The 13228-nt window shown below is 38.5% G+C and overlaps 1 protein-coding gene across 6 annotated transcripts in view; it reads left to right on the top strand.

Moving 5' to 3' along the window:
* DPYD (dihydropyrimidine dehydrogenase) overlaps positions 1-13228 on the top strand; it is a 355784-nt gene that overhangs the window by 331162 nt on the left and 11394 nt on the right. For all 6 annotated transcript variants that reach the window (XM_083846247.1, XM_083846246.1, XM_083846248.1 and 3 more), the window contains one exon: positions 10524-10667. In XM_083846247.1, the coding sequence (XP_083702373.1) occupies positions 10524-10667 (144 nt within the window). The remainder of the gene's footprint in view (positions 1-10523; positions 10668-13228) is intronic.

Genomic DNA, 13228 nt, shown 5'->3' with positions numbered 1-13228 from the left:
TGTGATGTTTAATCTACCAGGGAAAAGTGGAGTTTATTTCTAGATATATCGAAATTACGTGCTGTTTACAGTATAGACAAGTTGGTAATAAATTTGGAGCTTCTATGAAGAAAAAAAAAAGGCATCAAAATAAAAATACAGGATAACCAAAATTCTGAGGAGGTTCCAGCAGATGGAAAAAGTGTATGCTCTTACCACTTGTGCAAGGTTTAACTGTGCTAGCAAGAAGTATTTGATAGGTAAATTTGCAGCAAAAATACACTCAGCAATGGGTGAAAATGTACTTTCCTTTGCACCCAGTGGCAGCAGCAGTTCTTTTGCTGAATTTACTCAAAGCTTCACAGAGTGGCATTCAAAATCTTAGGTTCTTCCAGAGGCTAGAAGAGGTTGTTGTTTGCTTTCCCTCTCTGCATAGTCTCCCAATACCCTGAGAGCACAAATTTGATGGGCCTGACTTATTAAACTGCATGTTTTGTATAAATGTCCCTGGTGCATACATAGACTTTCACCATGTAAGTGCTGTAAGGTGTATGGGTCTGTATCAGGGAGATGCTGGAAAAGGAGTCTGTATCAGGTGAGAGCTAAGGAGAACGCAGATAGCGTGCAGTTCACCTAGTCCTGTGCCCAGGGCATATTTGCAATTAGGCTGCACGATAGTATCAGGTTGCTCAAGGAGCTTTTCAACAGGTTCACATGGGTCATATAGGGAGTTTAAATGTAGCTTCATGGGGCTTCACAGGTCTAGGTATAGGGCTAGGGTGCTTCTGGTACCCAACCCAGCTCATTGAGCACAAGCAGAATTAGCAAATTCAGCTTGATACAGCTTCACTCACCTTGCTGGGTCAGCAGCGTCTCTGACTGACAGGTCAGTTGGTAACGTAGCCATAGCAGCAAGGATATTCATGCTTTCTCATAGTTGTAAGGAATGACTTATTTTTTCCTTCTCATAGTCTGGCTAGACTTCTAAAGCTTTTTCGAAACGGTCTAGAAAACAGACAGTCATTAGGTACTGCTGGAGTTCAATCTCCTCAGTAAATGCATTCCCAGAACAGGATGGTTAAACCCAAAGAAACAGGTGATTTTGTGGTTGTTCTGAAAAGCTCAATTACCAGCCAGCTTGGAAGAGAAAGCAGCTTAAAGTGCCTAGCAGTGGCATTTTTTTCATATGATCAGGTGATTTACAACACTGATATGATAAGCACATGGGCTGAATATATAGAAATAAACACAATGTGGTATATAGACACACAAGAAAATGTGAATACTGGACTGATGCATTTTTATTTCTATTCCAGTAGAAGTACAAAATCTTATTTGCACCAAGTTGTTCCAAAGCTAAGGCAACTGATACTAATCCACGTTTCCTAAATGCCTTTGAATAGTTATATTTGCTCACCTGTCAGATATTTGTAAATAGCCATTCTGCTGACATCTTTGTTACACTGCTGCTTAGCTGACAGAATTTCATCTGCATAAATGGGTGGAAAGTCCTTTCCTCACATGTCTAACAAACTGGAGACAAAGTGCCTGCCAATGTTTTAATTTCTTGTGCATGTTCTGGTTAGAGAGTGAGAAGAATGCTTTCACTCCGCAGTGTCATGAATATGGTAATCTATGGAAATCACAGAAAGCAGGTACTTAAGTTAAGCACATACTGTACTACAGGAATCCCTGATGAATTCAAGTCTCTTCTGTTTAGAGAAGATGTTGTTGTCTATTAAGTGACAGACTGCCAGATGTTCATGAAGTAGCACAGTAATGTGTATCAGTATCTTCTTTTCTTCAACCCAGAAGGTAACGTTTTCTTTATCATCTATGTCATCTTGGCTTTTGATTGTAAATGTCTAAGCTTGCTTCAAATATTAACTCCTTTTTGTTTTATTGATGAATATTTCATGACAGAAAGACTTCAATACATTTGTAGAATTTAAGTTTTTGCTGCACTATAGTAAGCCTGTAATCCTAAAATCTTTTCCTTCACTCAGTATAAGCTGCTAAAAAACAAACATTTGAGGGAGAACCTGAAGAATACTTTGTTGGTGATTTTGAGGCAGTAGAGAAAATTTTGGCAGTGGTAGAGATATGATGAAAGCAGGAATAATTATTATTTTAAATAATGGTTTTATCTGCACTCTCGAGCATGATACTATATATCTCGTGGTGAGGTCACAGCAGTATGTTTTCCTAGAATACACATTAATGTTGCGGTTAGTCACAGAATTACTGCAGGGCTGGGGGTTAGCTCACCCACTTTAAATAATCATGGTTTAAAGAGTGGACAGAATAGTTGAGTAACTAAGTGCAGTGGTATATACACAGGCAGCGCAGGGAGCAGAGGTTGCAGGAAGAAGCACATGTATAGGAATTACGGATTACTGAGACAGTGCTGTTTACAAGCAAATAAAAGTTCCAAGGCAAAATTTCAAAATAACTGAAAGACAGAGATCATTTTTTTTTCAGATTTATTGTGTTGTCCTTTATTTTGCAGTCTTTTGCACATCATTAAAGGCAGTGATGCCAGTAATGACTCAGCTCTAAACAAAGAGCGGTGAGGATGTGTGAACCCTTTCATAAAAGGGCCAAGTTTTCTGCAGCTTCTTGCTAACCCCTACGCCAGCTCTGGGACCTTTAACAACTGGTGTTGGCCCAAGAAACTCTCTATCAGCTGGAGACTGATAGAGTGAAGTGTCCCATCATCCCCATGAAGCATCACCTGCCTATATGCCGTGGGGAGGACCCTTAAAGGATTCCCCGGAGGAGCTTGCAGTTGTTTATGTGGGCTTGACATGAACTCTACTGCCATCTGGGTAAGTCCTTCATGACATAGGCTCTTCCTATGCAGCATATGGGAAAGGCCCATCCATTAGCATTGTCAGGCCAACACAGAAGCTATTTAAGAGAATTTAGCTTTGAATCTTTAAAAGAGTAAGAACATCTAAAAGATTAAGAAGTAGCAGCTTCATTTTCTCCTTTGCTGTATATAGTTAGTTTTCATTAGTTGAACAGTTTACAAGATTAGTGGGGAAAGCTTGTGTGAAATGTTCCCTCCAGATTATCTATGAATATGAATGTGTATGTTATTTTCCACCTTCACAGGAACCAAATTCAGCTTTTAGCTTTATTGTTTATCTTTCCAGAAGAAGCACAAGCTACCTTGACATTGTGACAAGGTTTTGCTGTTGTGACTATTGCTGTTATTGTACCGGGAGTTTGTGTTTCCTACCTCTGGAAGTGTTGGAGTTATGTTCTTCTGTATTCTCAGAGAACAAGGAAGAAAACAGATACCACTTCAGGAAACTTCAGTAAATGTTTTAGTAAAGTTGCAGGAGGCTGGAGGCAGACCACTGGAATGTGGTTTATTATGCAGGACAAGATATAGTCAAGGCCACATGTTTGTGCAGCATATAATAAGGATTCTAGATTTATGCAGCCATTTTGAGCATATTTGACTTTGGAAAAAGCAAACTTGAAGGATTCAGAAGCTACTGGAAAAATCATTAAAAGTGAAAGTACTTTCTCTTATGTACATCAAATACAGAAAATTTTCCACATGAACAAATGCGGGTCAAACGTTACTAAAACCTTTGTGCTGAGGGCATATAAAATGACCCATACAAACCTGATTTAAATTCTTGTAGCTTCTGGGTGAGGGCAGCTGTCTACCTTGCTTAAATGTTAATGTTTCCTTTATCTGATTGCCTTTCTGTACCATGCTCCCTATTTCAGGGGTCCTGCCTCACCTATTACCCCCTTCAAAGCTACTCATTCTTGTCTGCAATCTTCATATCTCTAATTGTGTCTGAGGCAGTCACTTGGCTGAGCAGCCTCCCAAGCTTTTTCATCCTTAGCTATTACCAACCCAGCTGCTTCTCTCTGCAGTTTTCCAAGGCCAAGTAGAAGCCTTCTCGGACATAGTCCTGTCAAGGCAAAACAGAGATAAAGCCCAGCTTTTCTACATGTTTATAGAAGTGAGTGGTATTTGGGGAGGATAGCTCAACCAAGTACAGATCAACTCTTCTTTGTAGGAAAGTAGCACTTGGCATGGATTTATGAAGGGGAAACCATGTTTGACCGACTGTGGGCAGAACAGTGGGTGTTATCTTCAGCAAGGCTTTCAACACTGTCTCTCAAAACATCCTTATGGACAGAGTGGTGAGACATTGAGTAGGTAAATGGACAGTGAGATCAACTGAACACTGACTGAACCTACTAGTGGCAGAAAATCCACCTAGAGGCCAGTCCCTAGTGGTGTACCCAAGATGTTAATTCTGTGGCCATTTTAACATCCTCATTAATGATCTGGATGACCGGACAGAGTGCATCTTCATCATGTTTACAGATGATGCAGAGCTAGAAGGATTTGTTGACATATCAGGGGGTTGTGCTGCCACTCAGAAGGATGGCATGCTGGAAAAATGGGCTGACAGGAACCTTGAGAAGGTTACCTTACCTTCAGTAAGGGGAAGTATGAAGTCCTGCATCTGGGGAGGAACAACCCCAGGCACCAGCACAGGCAGGGGCCAACCATCTGGCAAGCAGCTTGGCAGAAAAGGCCCTGGGGGTCCCGGAGGACAAGCTGACCACCAGCCAGCAACGTGTCCTCGCAGCAAAGGCCAGCAGTGCCCTGGGCTGCATCAGGCAGAGCATCGCTAGCAGGCCGAGGGAGGTGATCCCTCCCCACGGCCCAGCACGGGTGAGACACCCGGAGCGCTGCGCCCAGAGCCAGGCTCCCCACGACAGGGATGTGGCCTTACCGGAGTGAGTCCTGCAAAGGGCACTGAGGTGAGCAAGGAACTGGGGCGCCTGCCCCATGAGGGCAGGCTGAGAGCACTGGGGGCATTTAGCCTCAAGCAGGGGAGGCCTGGGAGGATCTTACCAATATGTAAAAATATCTGATGGGAGGGAGCAAAGACAACAGAGCCTGACTCTTCTCAGTAGTGCCCAGTGAAAGGCTGGGAGGCAACAGGCACAAGCTGAATGATAAGGAATTCCATTTAAACATTTAGAAAGAACTTTTTTATTATGAGAATGATCAAACACAGGAACACGTTGCCCAGAGATCTTGTGGATTTTCTATCTAGCTATCTTTTGAGATATTCAAAGCCTTACTGGCCATGGCCCAGAGCAACCTGCTGTATCTGACCCAGCAGCAAGCAGGGGGTTAGACTCAGCAGTCTCTGGACATCTAGTCAGATTTCAACTACTTTGTGATTCTGCGAAGGTAGCTGTCCACCTTTGTCCTTTCCAATCATTTAGAGAGTATGTATTTTCTTCTCCTTTCTTCACTTCTTCTCTGAGGAAAAGCTGTTGGTTAAGTAATTTCAGAGAAAGGTCTGTTCAGAAAAACAAGCTACAGAGAAGGAAGAATAAGAGCAATACCTTGTTTGAATTCTAAACCACACTGGTGATTACACGGCAAAGTTTTGGTGTTAAAGTTATCCATCCATTTGCATAACTTTGTGGGCCTTTGTTTGGTGTATCACTACTGCAACCAGTAAAGAATATTTCAGTACACCAGTTTGAACTCTTAGCAGTTCAGCTTGTCAGATATTTTTCAGTCTTCATTCTTGTTCTCATCTAGTTTTCCTATGTGCAAGCAGAAACGTCTACACTTGAAAAATGTAAAGTATGTGAAATAAGACAATTTGGCTTCAGTTCTACCTCCAGATTCATGAGAGAGATCACTGTGTCACCTAAAAATGTTTGCAAGTTAAAAGCGTACAAGAGGAATTTAGAGAATGAATGCATACACCTCATCATACCGCAGACTTGAGGCAACACACAAATACAGAAGAAACTGGATAATGACATTACATTCAACATGGGAAATTTGTCAGACATGAGGGAAATGGTATTTTTAAAAGCTGTTGCCTCATGGCTACATGATACTGCTACCCCAAATTTCCATGTGCCAGTGATCATTAGACTTGCTTATGTAAGTTCTTCCTTTACCTTGTGACCACTGCTCCCTGAAAATTATTTTTATGAAAATTACTAATTTTCAGTGTTCTTTTCTATGCCCTATCTCATTAGCGTATACCAGCAGGATACACTTCAGATCCAGCAGAGTACTGTAGGAGACTGTTGCTTATTTTTGGTTTATGATGATACCTAGCTGTGCCAGCTGAATTCTGGGTTTTCTAACAGTAGATAGCATCAAGCCCTTTCGCAGGAAACAGCTCCTAAATAAACAACTGGTAACCACAGCATGGGGATGTAGCTGGACTTTCCCAGAATAAGGAGAATATAAATTTTAAAGTTAGAAATAAAGTCTCAGTCATCTGATATGTATTGCACTGCCCTGTTCACTAGCCTATTCCAGCTCCAATTCAATTACGCTACTTGCTTGTGCACCCATAAGAATTACAGCAATCTGAAGTGAAAGACACTCTCTACTTTTTACCATTAGGAAACAAGCACCTTTTTTAGTTCATAATATGCTCAATTACCTTTAGATTGATCCATGAATAAATTATAATCAAAACAGACTTATTCACCTTAAAGCTCTCCTGGCTTAAGGTTTCATTGTTGATTCATTATGTTGTCAGTTCTCTATTGGCAGGGTAATGCTTTTTTATATCTGGATAGAGACGGTTTTAGTGGAAGATACTGTTATCTTTAAATGAGTAGGATTTAGCTTTTCTGGTGAGAACAAATTCATCAATGATGAATCCCTGGAGAAACTACTGAAACAAAAATCACAATGTTGCTGGAGATTTATACAGTTCATCAGTTAAAAGGCAGCTTTTGGAAGTCTTTAGCAGGGAGGGTTGGATTTTTTCTTTCTTTCTGTAAAATATTTCAGCATAATATTTCAAGCTTCAAGCTTTGTGATAATACACTTATAAACAATGAAAGAAAACCACTTAATATATTTATTTTGGCTCCATTATTGATGTTATCCTCTTTAATAGAAATACATTAAATTATGGCAATATAGAGACAGATGGATACGAATAATGCAGCTATAGACATCATTGATACAGATATATAAGCAGACAAGAATTATCTAATTACTCTGCTTGTTGCAATCTTCTAAATACTTGCTGTGATCCACATATTCATATTAGCTGTTTTTTCTAGGCAGATGTTGATAGGACAAAGATACAAGTGTATGGAGAGCTTAGTGACATATGAGATATGTTGAAATTTCAAAAAAAAATATCTCAAGACATACTGCGGAAAGATTTCAAAAGCAAACAGGGATTTAAACCGACCAAGTTACTGTGCTTGTGCTTTCTTTGGGAATTGTGCCATTAAATCCCTATGTGCTTTGGAAGACATCCCCTAGCATGATTAGAGGTGAATTAACTTTAAACTCTCTTGAATATCCATCTCTTGAGAAGTTATTTCAACATGTTTCCACTTCTGCTATATCCAGTAACTCAGTGTGTTAAAATACTGCTTCCCATTTCATAAGGCCTTTGTATCCCAACATGTTTGAAACTACAGCTCTGAACAAGAAGTCATCTCATCAGCCTTCTGTATATTTTATTCTTATATCATCAGCCTTCTGTACATTACTCAGAAGGACAACCTTCAATAAGTCCTTCCCAAACTCCTGAGACTACATTTTCATGTATTATTTATTGTTATGGAAAAGACGGCTGGTTTTCAGTGTTGTTTGATGCAATTTGGCTTGGCTGCTTGTGAACTGCTAGACCCCAAGCACAAAATAACCAGATCATTTGTATAGACACGCAGTCATTTTCTGTTAAATCAGTGGAAATTCATTGTTCATGCCCAAGCCTGGACTAGGACCTAGGTGTTTCATTAATTATCCTACAATCCATTTAATAAATTTATTGATGGAAATACAATGATGCATAGCAAAAACTCAGGTTGGATGTTAGTTTTCTAGATAAATCTTTACTTCATTTAGTTTGAAAATATACTGTTTTTATAGCTTAATTTAACATATATGTAATTAAAAAACATCTGAAATAATACAGTTATGGTACCGATGGCATGGGATGCTATTCAAAATGTCTGCTGTACATTCCAGCTAGTGGCTATGTTAGATGTAAAAATCTGCTTACTTCCATATCACAACTTAGAAAATGAATTAATTGCCATTAAAAATCATACTTTATCTATAAACCAAAATGGATGACTTTTCCATGCTTTTCCTCAGATCACCTATTTTATTTCAATACACTCAATATTTCTGTCTCTAGAAAGTAGATGATTGCACATACATTAAGAGAATAGAAAAGTAAAGGCTTTATTCTGCAGAAGTTTGGCTGTTCTTCCCAAAGATGGTCTTCAGTCAGTCAGGCCATGAACAACTGTCTCTTTTCTCTACTATTTCAGTTAAAACCTCAGCAAAATTAGCTTTACTACCTACTCTGAAAGTCAGCAATTCAATTCCTGGCCAGACAGGGAAGAGTCCAAAAATGCTTTTGTCATCAGGTCTCCTTCCTTCTCAAGCTCAAAGTTGTTGGCATCAGCACATACATGATGGAGAAAAAATAGTTTATAAGTGGCACAGCTACTGCTTATGTGTAGCCAAAATATATTTCTAATTGACGCAGCCTAGCAGATAGACAAGAATATTTTCTATCAACGTTTATATTTTTTTTTAGATTTTTGGTTAAAATCTTAGGTTTTCTAAAATTTGTATGAAGACTTGAATCTGTCTGTGTTTTAGAGCCTGTTATTTACAATGAAATTAGTCAAATTTTACCTTCCACTTATTTTCCTTTTAAAAATAACTTTTTTTTTTTTTTGGTCTTATTTTAATTTGGTATATTAGTCCACTACCTTACTGCTGTTTGCAGTAATATTTAAAAGCTTATTTTAAGCCATCCTAGAACTTTTTCTTTCTAAGAACATGAATCACAAATGTATGGCAACTGCACAGAAAGGAAAGTGTATTTGACATCTTTGAGGAAGCACTTGAATGTGAAACTGAGGAACAAAGTTCCCATTCAACTGACAAAGCAAGAGTCTTGTGACAGTGGGCAAATTGAGACTATAGCTAGATTTGGGACAGAGGGGGGTCTGCAGTTACCCGCCCCCCCCCCTTCACACACACACACACGCACACTGGTGCTGGTCTTGCATTTACCTAGATCGAGAGAATGGCACGTTCCCAGCCTGCAGCAGGTCACCTCCTTTGGAGATCACCATGAGACTGCAAGTTCTGACTTCAAGTTAAAATGTGTTGAAACCGCAGAACAAGTCTCAGAAGCAGGGAAGCATTTCAAGGACCTCACCCTCTATCTGTGTGCTTACAAGTGCCAAAAACCTAGCAGCCAAGAAAGCTATTATTTGCCGTGACAGGAGTCCTGCGGTTCCATTGTGGGGTATCCTGATTGACAGAGCTCACTGAGGGATTTTTCTCCTATAGAGTGGAGTAACCTCTTCTGGATTTACTTCATTTTAAAAAATAATAATTTCTAAATTTTTAAATAATTCTGTTTTTAAAATTCACATTGAAATTCCCTCTTAAAAATTTGATAACCACAGCAGTACTGTATCTTGTTCGATATGCTCTTTGAGGTTGTATTATTAGCGTGAATTAATGCTAGCAACTACTGAGGCTACGTATCCCCTGTCACTACCTGCTAGTTTCTGCAGTACTGCAGTAGCTTCTGAGCAGGGTTTAGTTAGATGGATAAAATATTTTGTGCAGAATAAGGAACTAGTTTCAGGGGAGGAAGGGCACAATGTCTTTCATCAAGCAAAAAATCCATGTTTTCCACCATCTTTTTATTCACCTAAATCCGCGATTATGGCACACTACAGTTTTCCATCTCTCTGCTGTGCAAACAAAGGAACTTTTTCTTTCAGGAAGCTGGGTGTTTGGCAGGTTTATGAAATCTGAACCTGCGCTTCCATGTTCTTGGGTGAGACATGAGTTTTGCAATTCAGTGAAATTGTCCTGTAGAGTTTGGTTAATTGGGCTCAAGGATTAAATGTCACAGAAAAGACTACAAGTGGTTCATAGAGGTAAATTATGAGATTAGAATGTGTTTCTGTTCATTTGGTGTTTGTTAGCCTTGCTTTTGACAGGTCAAGACAACCTTCTGTTATCAGAACATAAAATGCATGTTTGCATGCTTTAAAAATACATAGATATAACCAGATACCCATACAAGTAATCTCAAACACTCCTAGAGCCCTTGTAAGTAAATTGATAGTTTTATGATGCCTTTCCACATAGTATAGAAATAAAGTTATACATTTGAATTATTTAACATGATACATTTTTATATATAAGCAAGTATGCAATGGGGAAATAGAAGACTGTTGGATGCTGACCTGCAAATCAGCTATTTTTCTGCTGTGGTATATTAATATTTTAATATTCAATATAGATTTTCAAGTCAGATCCTGAAGTTCATGGCTGATTTTTATTCACTTCTCGCTCTGGTACAGTCCCACTGATTTCAATTTCAACCTCCTAAATAAGTCACACTAAACAAGGACTTAGGATCTTGCCCTTAGGTTCAGACTTACTCCCTTTACTACGCCTGCTTATTAAGCATATTAATCATGTTTCCTGATTTTTATTTTAGAAACTACCTAATTTTGGGCCTTACCTGGAACAACGCAAAAAAATAATAGCTGAGAACAAGATTAAACTGAAGGAACAAAGCACAGCAGCTGTACTTCCTGAGAAAAAGCACTTCATTCCAAAGAAGCCCATTCCAGCAATCAAGGTAAAAAAAGATATGCTTATGTGTAAGAAATGATCAGCCATCAGGCAGTTGACATGCACAGTCATTTCTAGCAGTTTGAGTTGGTTATTACTGCTTTTAAGCTTGTTAGAGGGCATCAAAGACAACTATTTATGCAGACTTTCTAGCTTTTAACCAAAATCAATGGGAAATGATTTGTGATGTACATGTATAGGTATTTCCCTAATGTCATTTTTCAAAACCAAGATATTCAGGCAGTGGAATGGTAATTGTAGAACATGGTGAATGCCTTGAAGAATTAAGTTGAACCATTAACAATTTCTTTTAATTTGAATGAAACAGTATGAGCTCAGTTTTGCATAATACTTCTTGATTATTTGTGGCTTACTAAATATCTATCTCTCATGCAGGAAAAGGTTGGTGTGGAAAAGGTTGGTGTTCAATATATACAAAAGCCGAGACCTAGGTTTTCAAACTAAATTTTTAAAGCTGGAAGATGTTTGTCTAGGTAACTGATCCACTATGTGCAATGAGTAAATGTCAAGGTGAAAATAAAACCTGTTCCCCCATCCACTGCATAATCCATACATTGGAGATTTTCTCATCCCTTAAGTAGCCAATAAAATTTAACATCAGCAGCTAATTATTCTAAGTGTTCGCTTTAGACCCTACTTAAACTTCATGTTTCAACAGGGAAAAAAAAAAAAAAAAAAGAAAGAAAGAAAGAAAGAAACAGGCTATAAATAAATAAATACAAGGAAAACTTTTATCAGAAATCTCCTGTAGGCCCTTTTATGAAGCCATGTGAAAATATCTGCTGAACTCATTAACTGTCTTCATTATGTATGTAAGAATATCAGATATTCATAGATAGGTAGCTTTCACTATATGATCAAAACGGTATGAATTCTTGCAAAAATAAGATCAAGAATAAAATACAATATGAGCAATAGCTCAAAATATCACATATAATTCCCAAGGAGATTTTGCAACATTTACGTATACATGCAACATTCCAAGATAACTGATAGGACTGCAAAACAAGCCAAGGAGAAATTCTGAGTCATCTTCTTGTTTAAGTTAAATAGTTTGCAACTTCTGTAGATCTCCCTCACTTTTTTGGACTGATTATTTGAGTTTGAGCTCTGCTATTGAAAATCACTCTCCACCTCTTGTGCTCAGGTTCCATTCTTTATGTATATGAAAAGTCCCAAAGAACAGCAATCTACTCTTTTCTTTTTTTTTTTCCACTACGATGAACATTTTCAAAGCCTACTGGACCTCAGAGGTTTTATGGTTCTATTCTCTTTGCAGGAAGAGTATTGATGTAAGGGAAAAGAGAAAGAAGAAACAACAGCCAATAACTGCATTTTCAATGAGATAGCTTGCTTCTGAAAACAGCAGAAAAAAATGATACCATCAAAAAACAAATAAACTGAATGATAGAAGAAATTTAGCAAGAGGGAAAAGCAGACATAAAGACTTGGGTAAAAAATAAATAAATAAAAAGTTGAGGTCAATAATTTATCAAGCCCAAGCCAAACTGCAAGTACAAAAGAAAAAAAAAAAAGAAAAAAAAAGAACCAAATAGTCAGAGGTGGGTTGAAAAGAAGAAAGGAGGTCCTACTGCAGGGAAGAGGAAGATGAATTCCCTTAAACAAAAACTTTTGTTTATAAAGACACTGAATATTTTTGTGTGGTGGCTGTAAGGAGCTTCTCAGGCAGAGAAATCAGGTTAGCCTCTTTCTCACACCTTCACTTGAATTAAACAAGACTGAGAAAGACTGAAGCAATTAGAAGAAGGTAGCTGATTCATGACAGTCTTACAGTCTGAGCATCTCTTTAGAAAGGAATGTTTTAACGATAATGAGAAAAACAGCAGTAAGAGACATCCACAAAGAAATAACAGAATACCTGGGTTTTGCTTGAAGTTAGGGAACTTGCCACCCTATAAAGGGATGTGTTGTAAAGTTTATTATTAAATGACCCATCTATAACATTTTGTGGAGAAAATCTGCCAGAAAGATTGAGAATATTTATTACAGAAGCTGAGTGAAGCTTACTGAAAAAAGGTGACTTATCTGATACCCTTCCCTGATCAGGGATTCTCTGCAGAGAGAGGCAGATGAGCTCAGACTTGAGTGATTTATCTGTAGCTGTCCAAGAAGTATTCACATTTAGAATTACAAATCCCAAACAGTCTCCAGGCAGTTCTGTCTTGGCTGACCCCCTGGACAGAGAGGAGAATACATTCTGTTAGTTCAGACTGGGACATCAGGGGAGTGGGAATGGTCAGTACTAATAGCTAGGACCAGCCCAACTCCAGTTCTCAGGAACAGTGGAGAGGTGTGCTCAAAAGCTGATAGCACCTGAGAGATAGCTGTCCTTGGAACAGCTATGACCCTTGATTTGGCTGGCTGTATTTTTGGAGGGTTGCTGCAAATTTCCTGATGCCTGCTCAGAACTCCCTCATCTGTCTGATCTGCTGTTGGGTTGGTGATATGTAAATTCCAACATTTGTTTAAATTCTGCATGCTGCCAAAACGCCTTTTTTATAGACGTAAAAACCCTCTGTGGTTATC

Source organism: Anser anser (assembly GCF_964211835.1).
Source record: "Anser anser genome assembly, chromosome: 8".
Lineage (NCBI taxonomy): Eukaryota > Metazoa > Chordata > Aves > Anseriformes > Anatidae > Anser > Anser anser.
The sequence above is the reverse complement of the archived record's forward strand: the minus strand, read 5'-3'. Positions and strand labels throughout refer to the sequence as shown.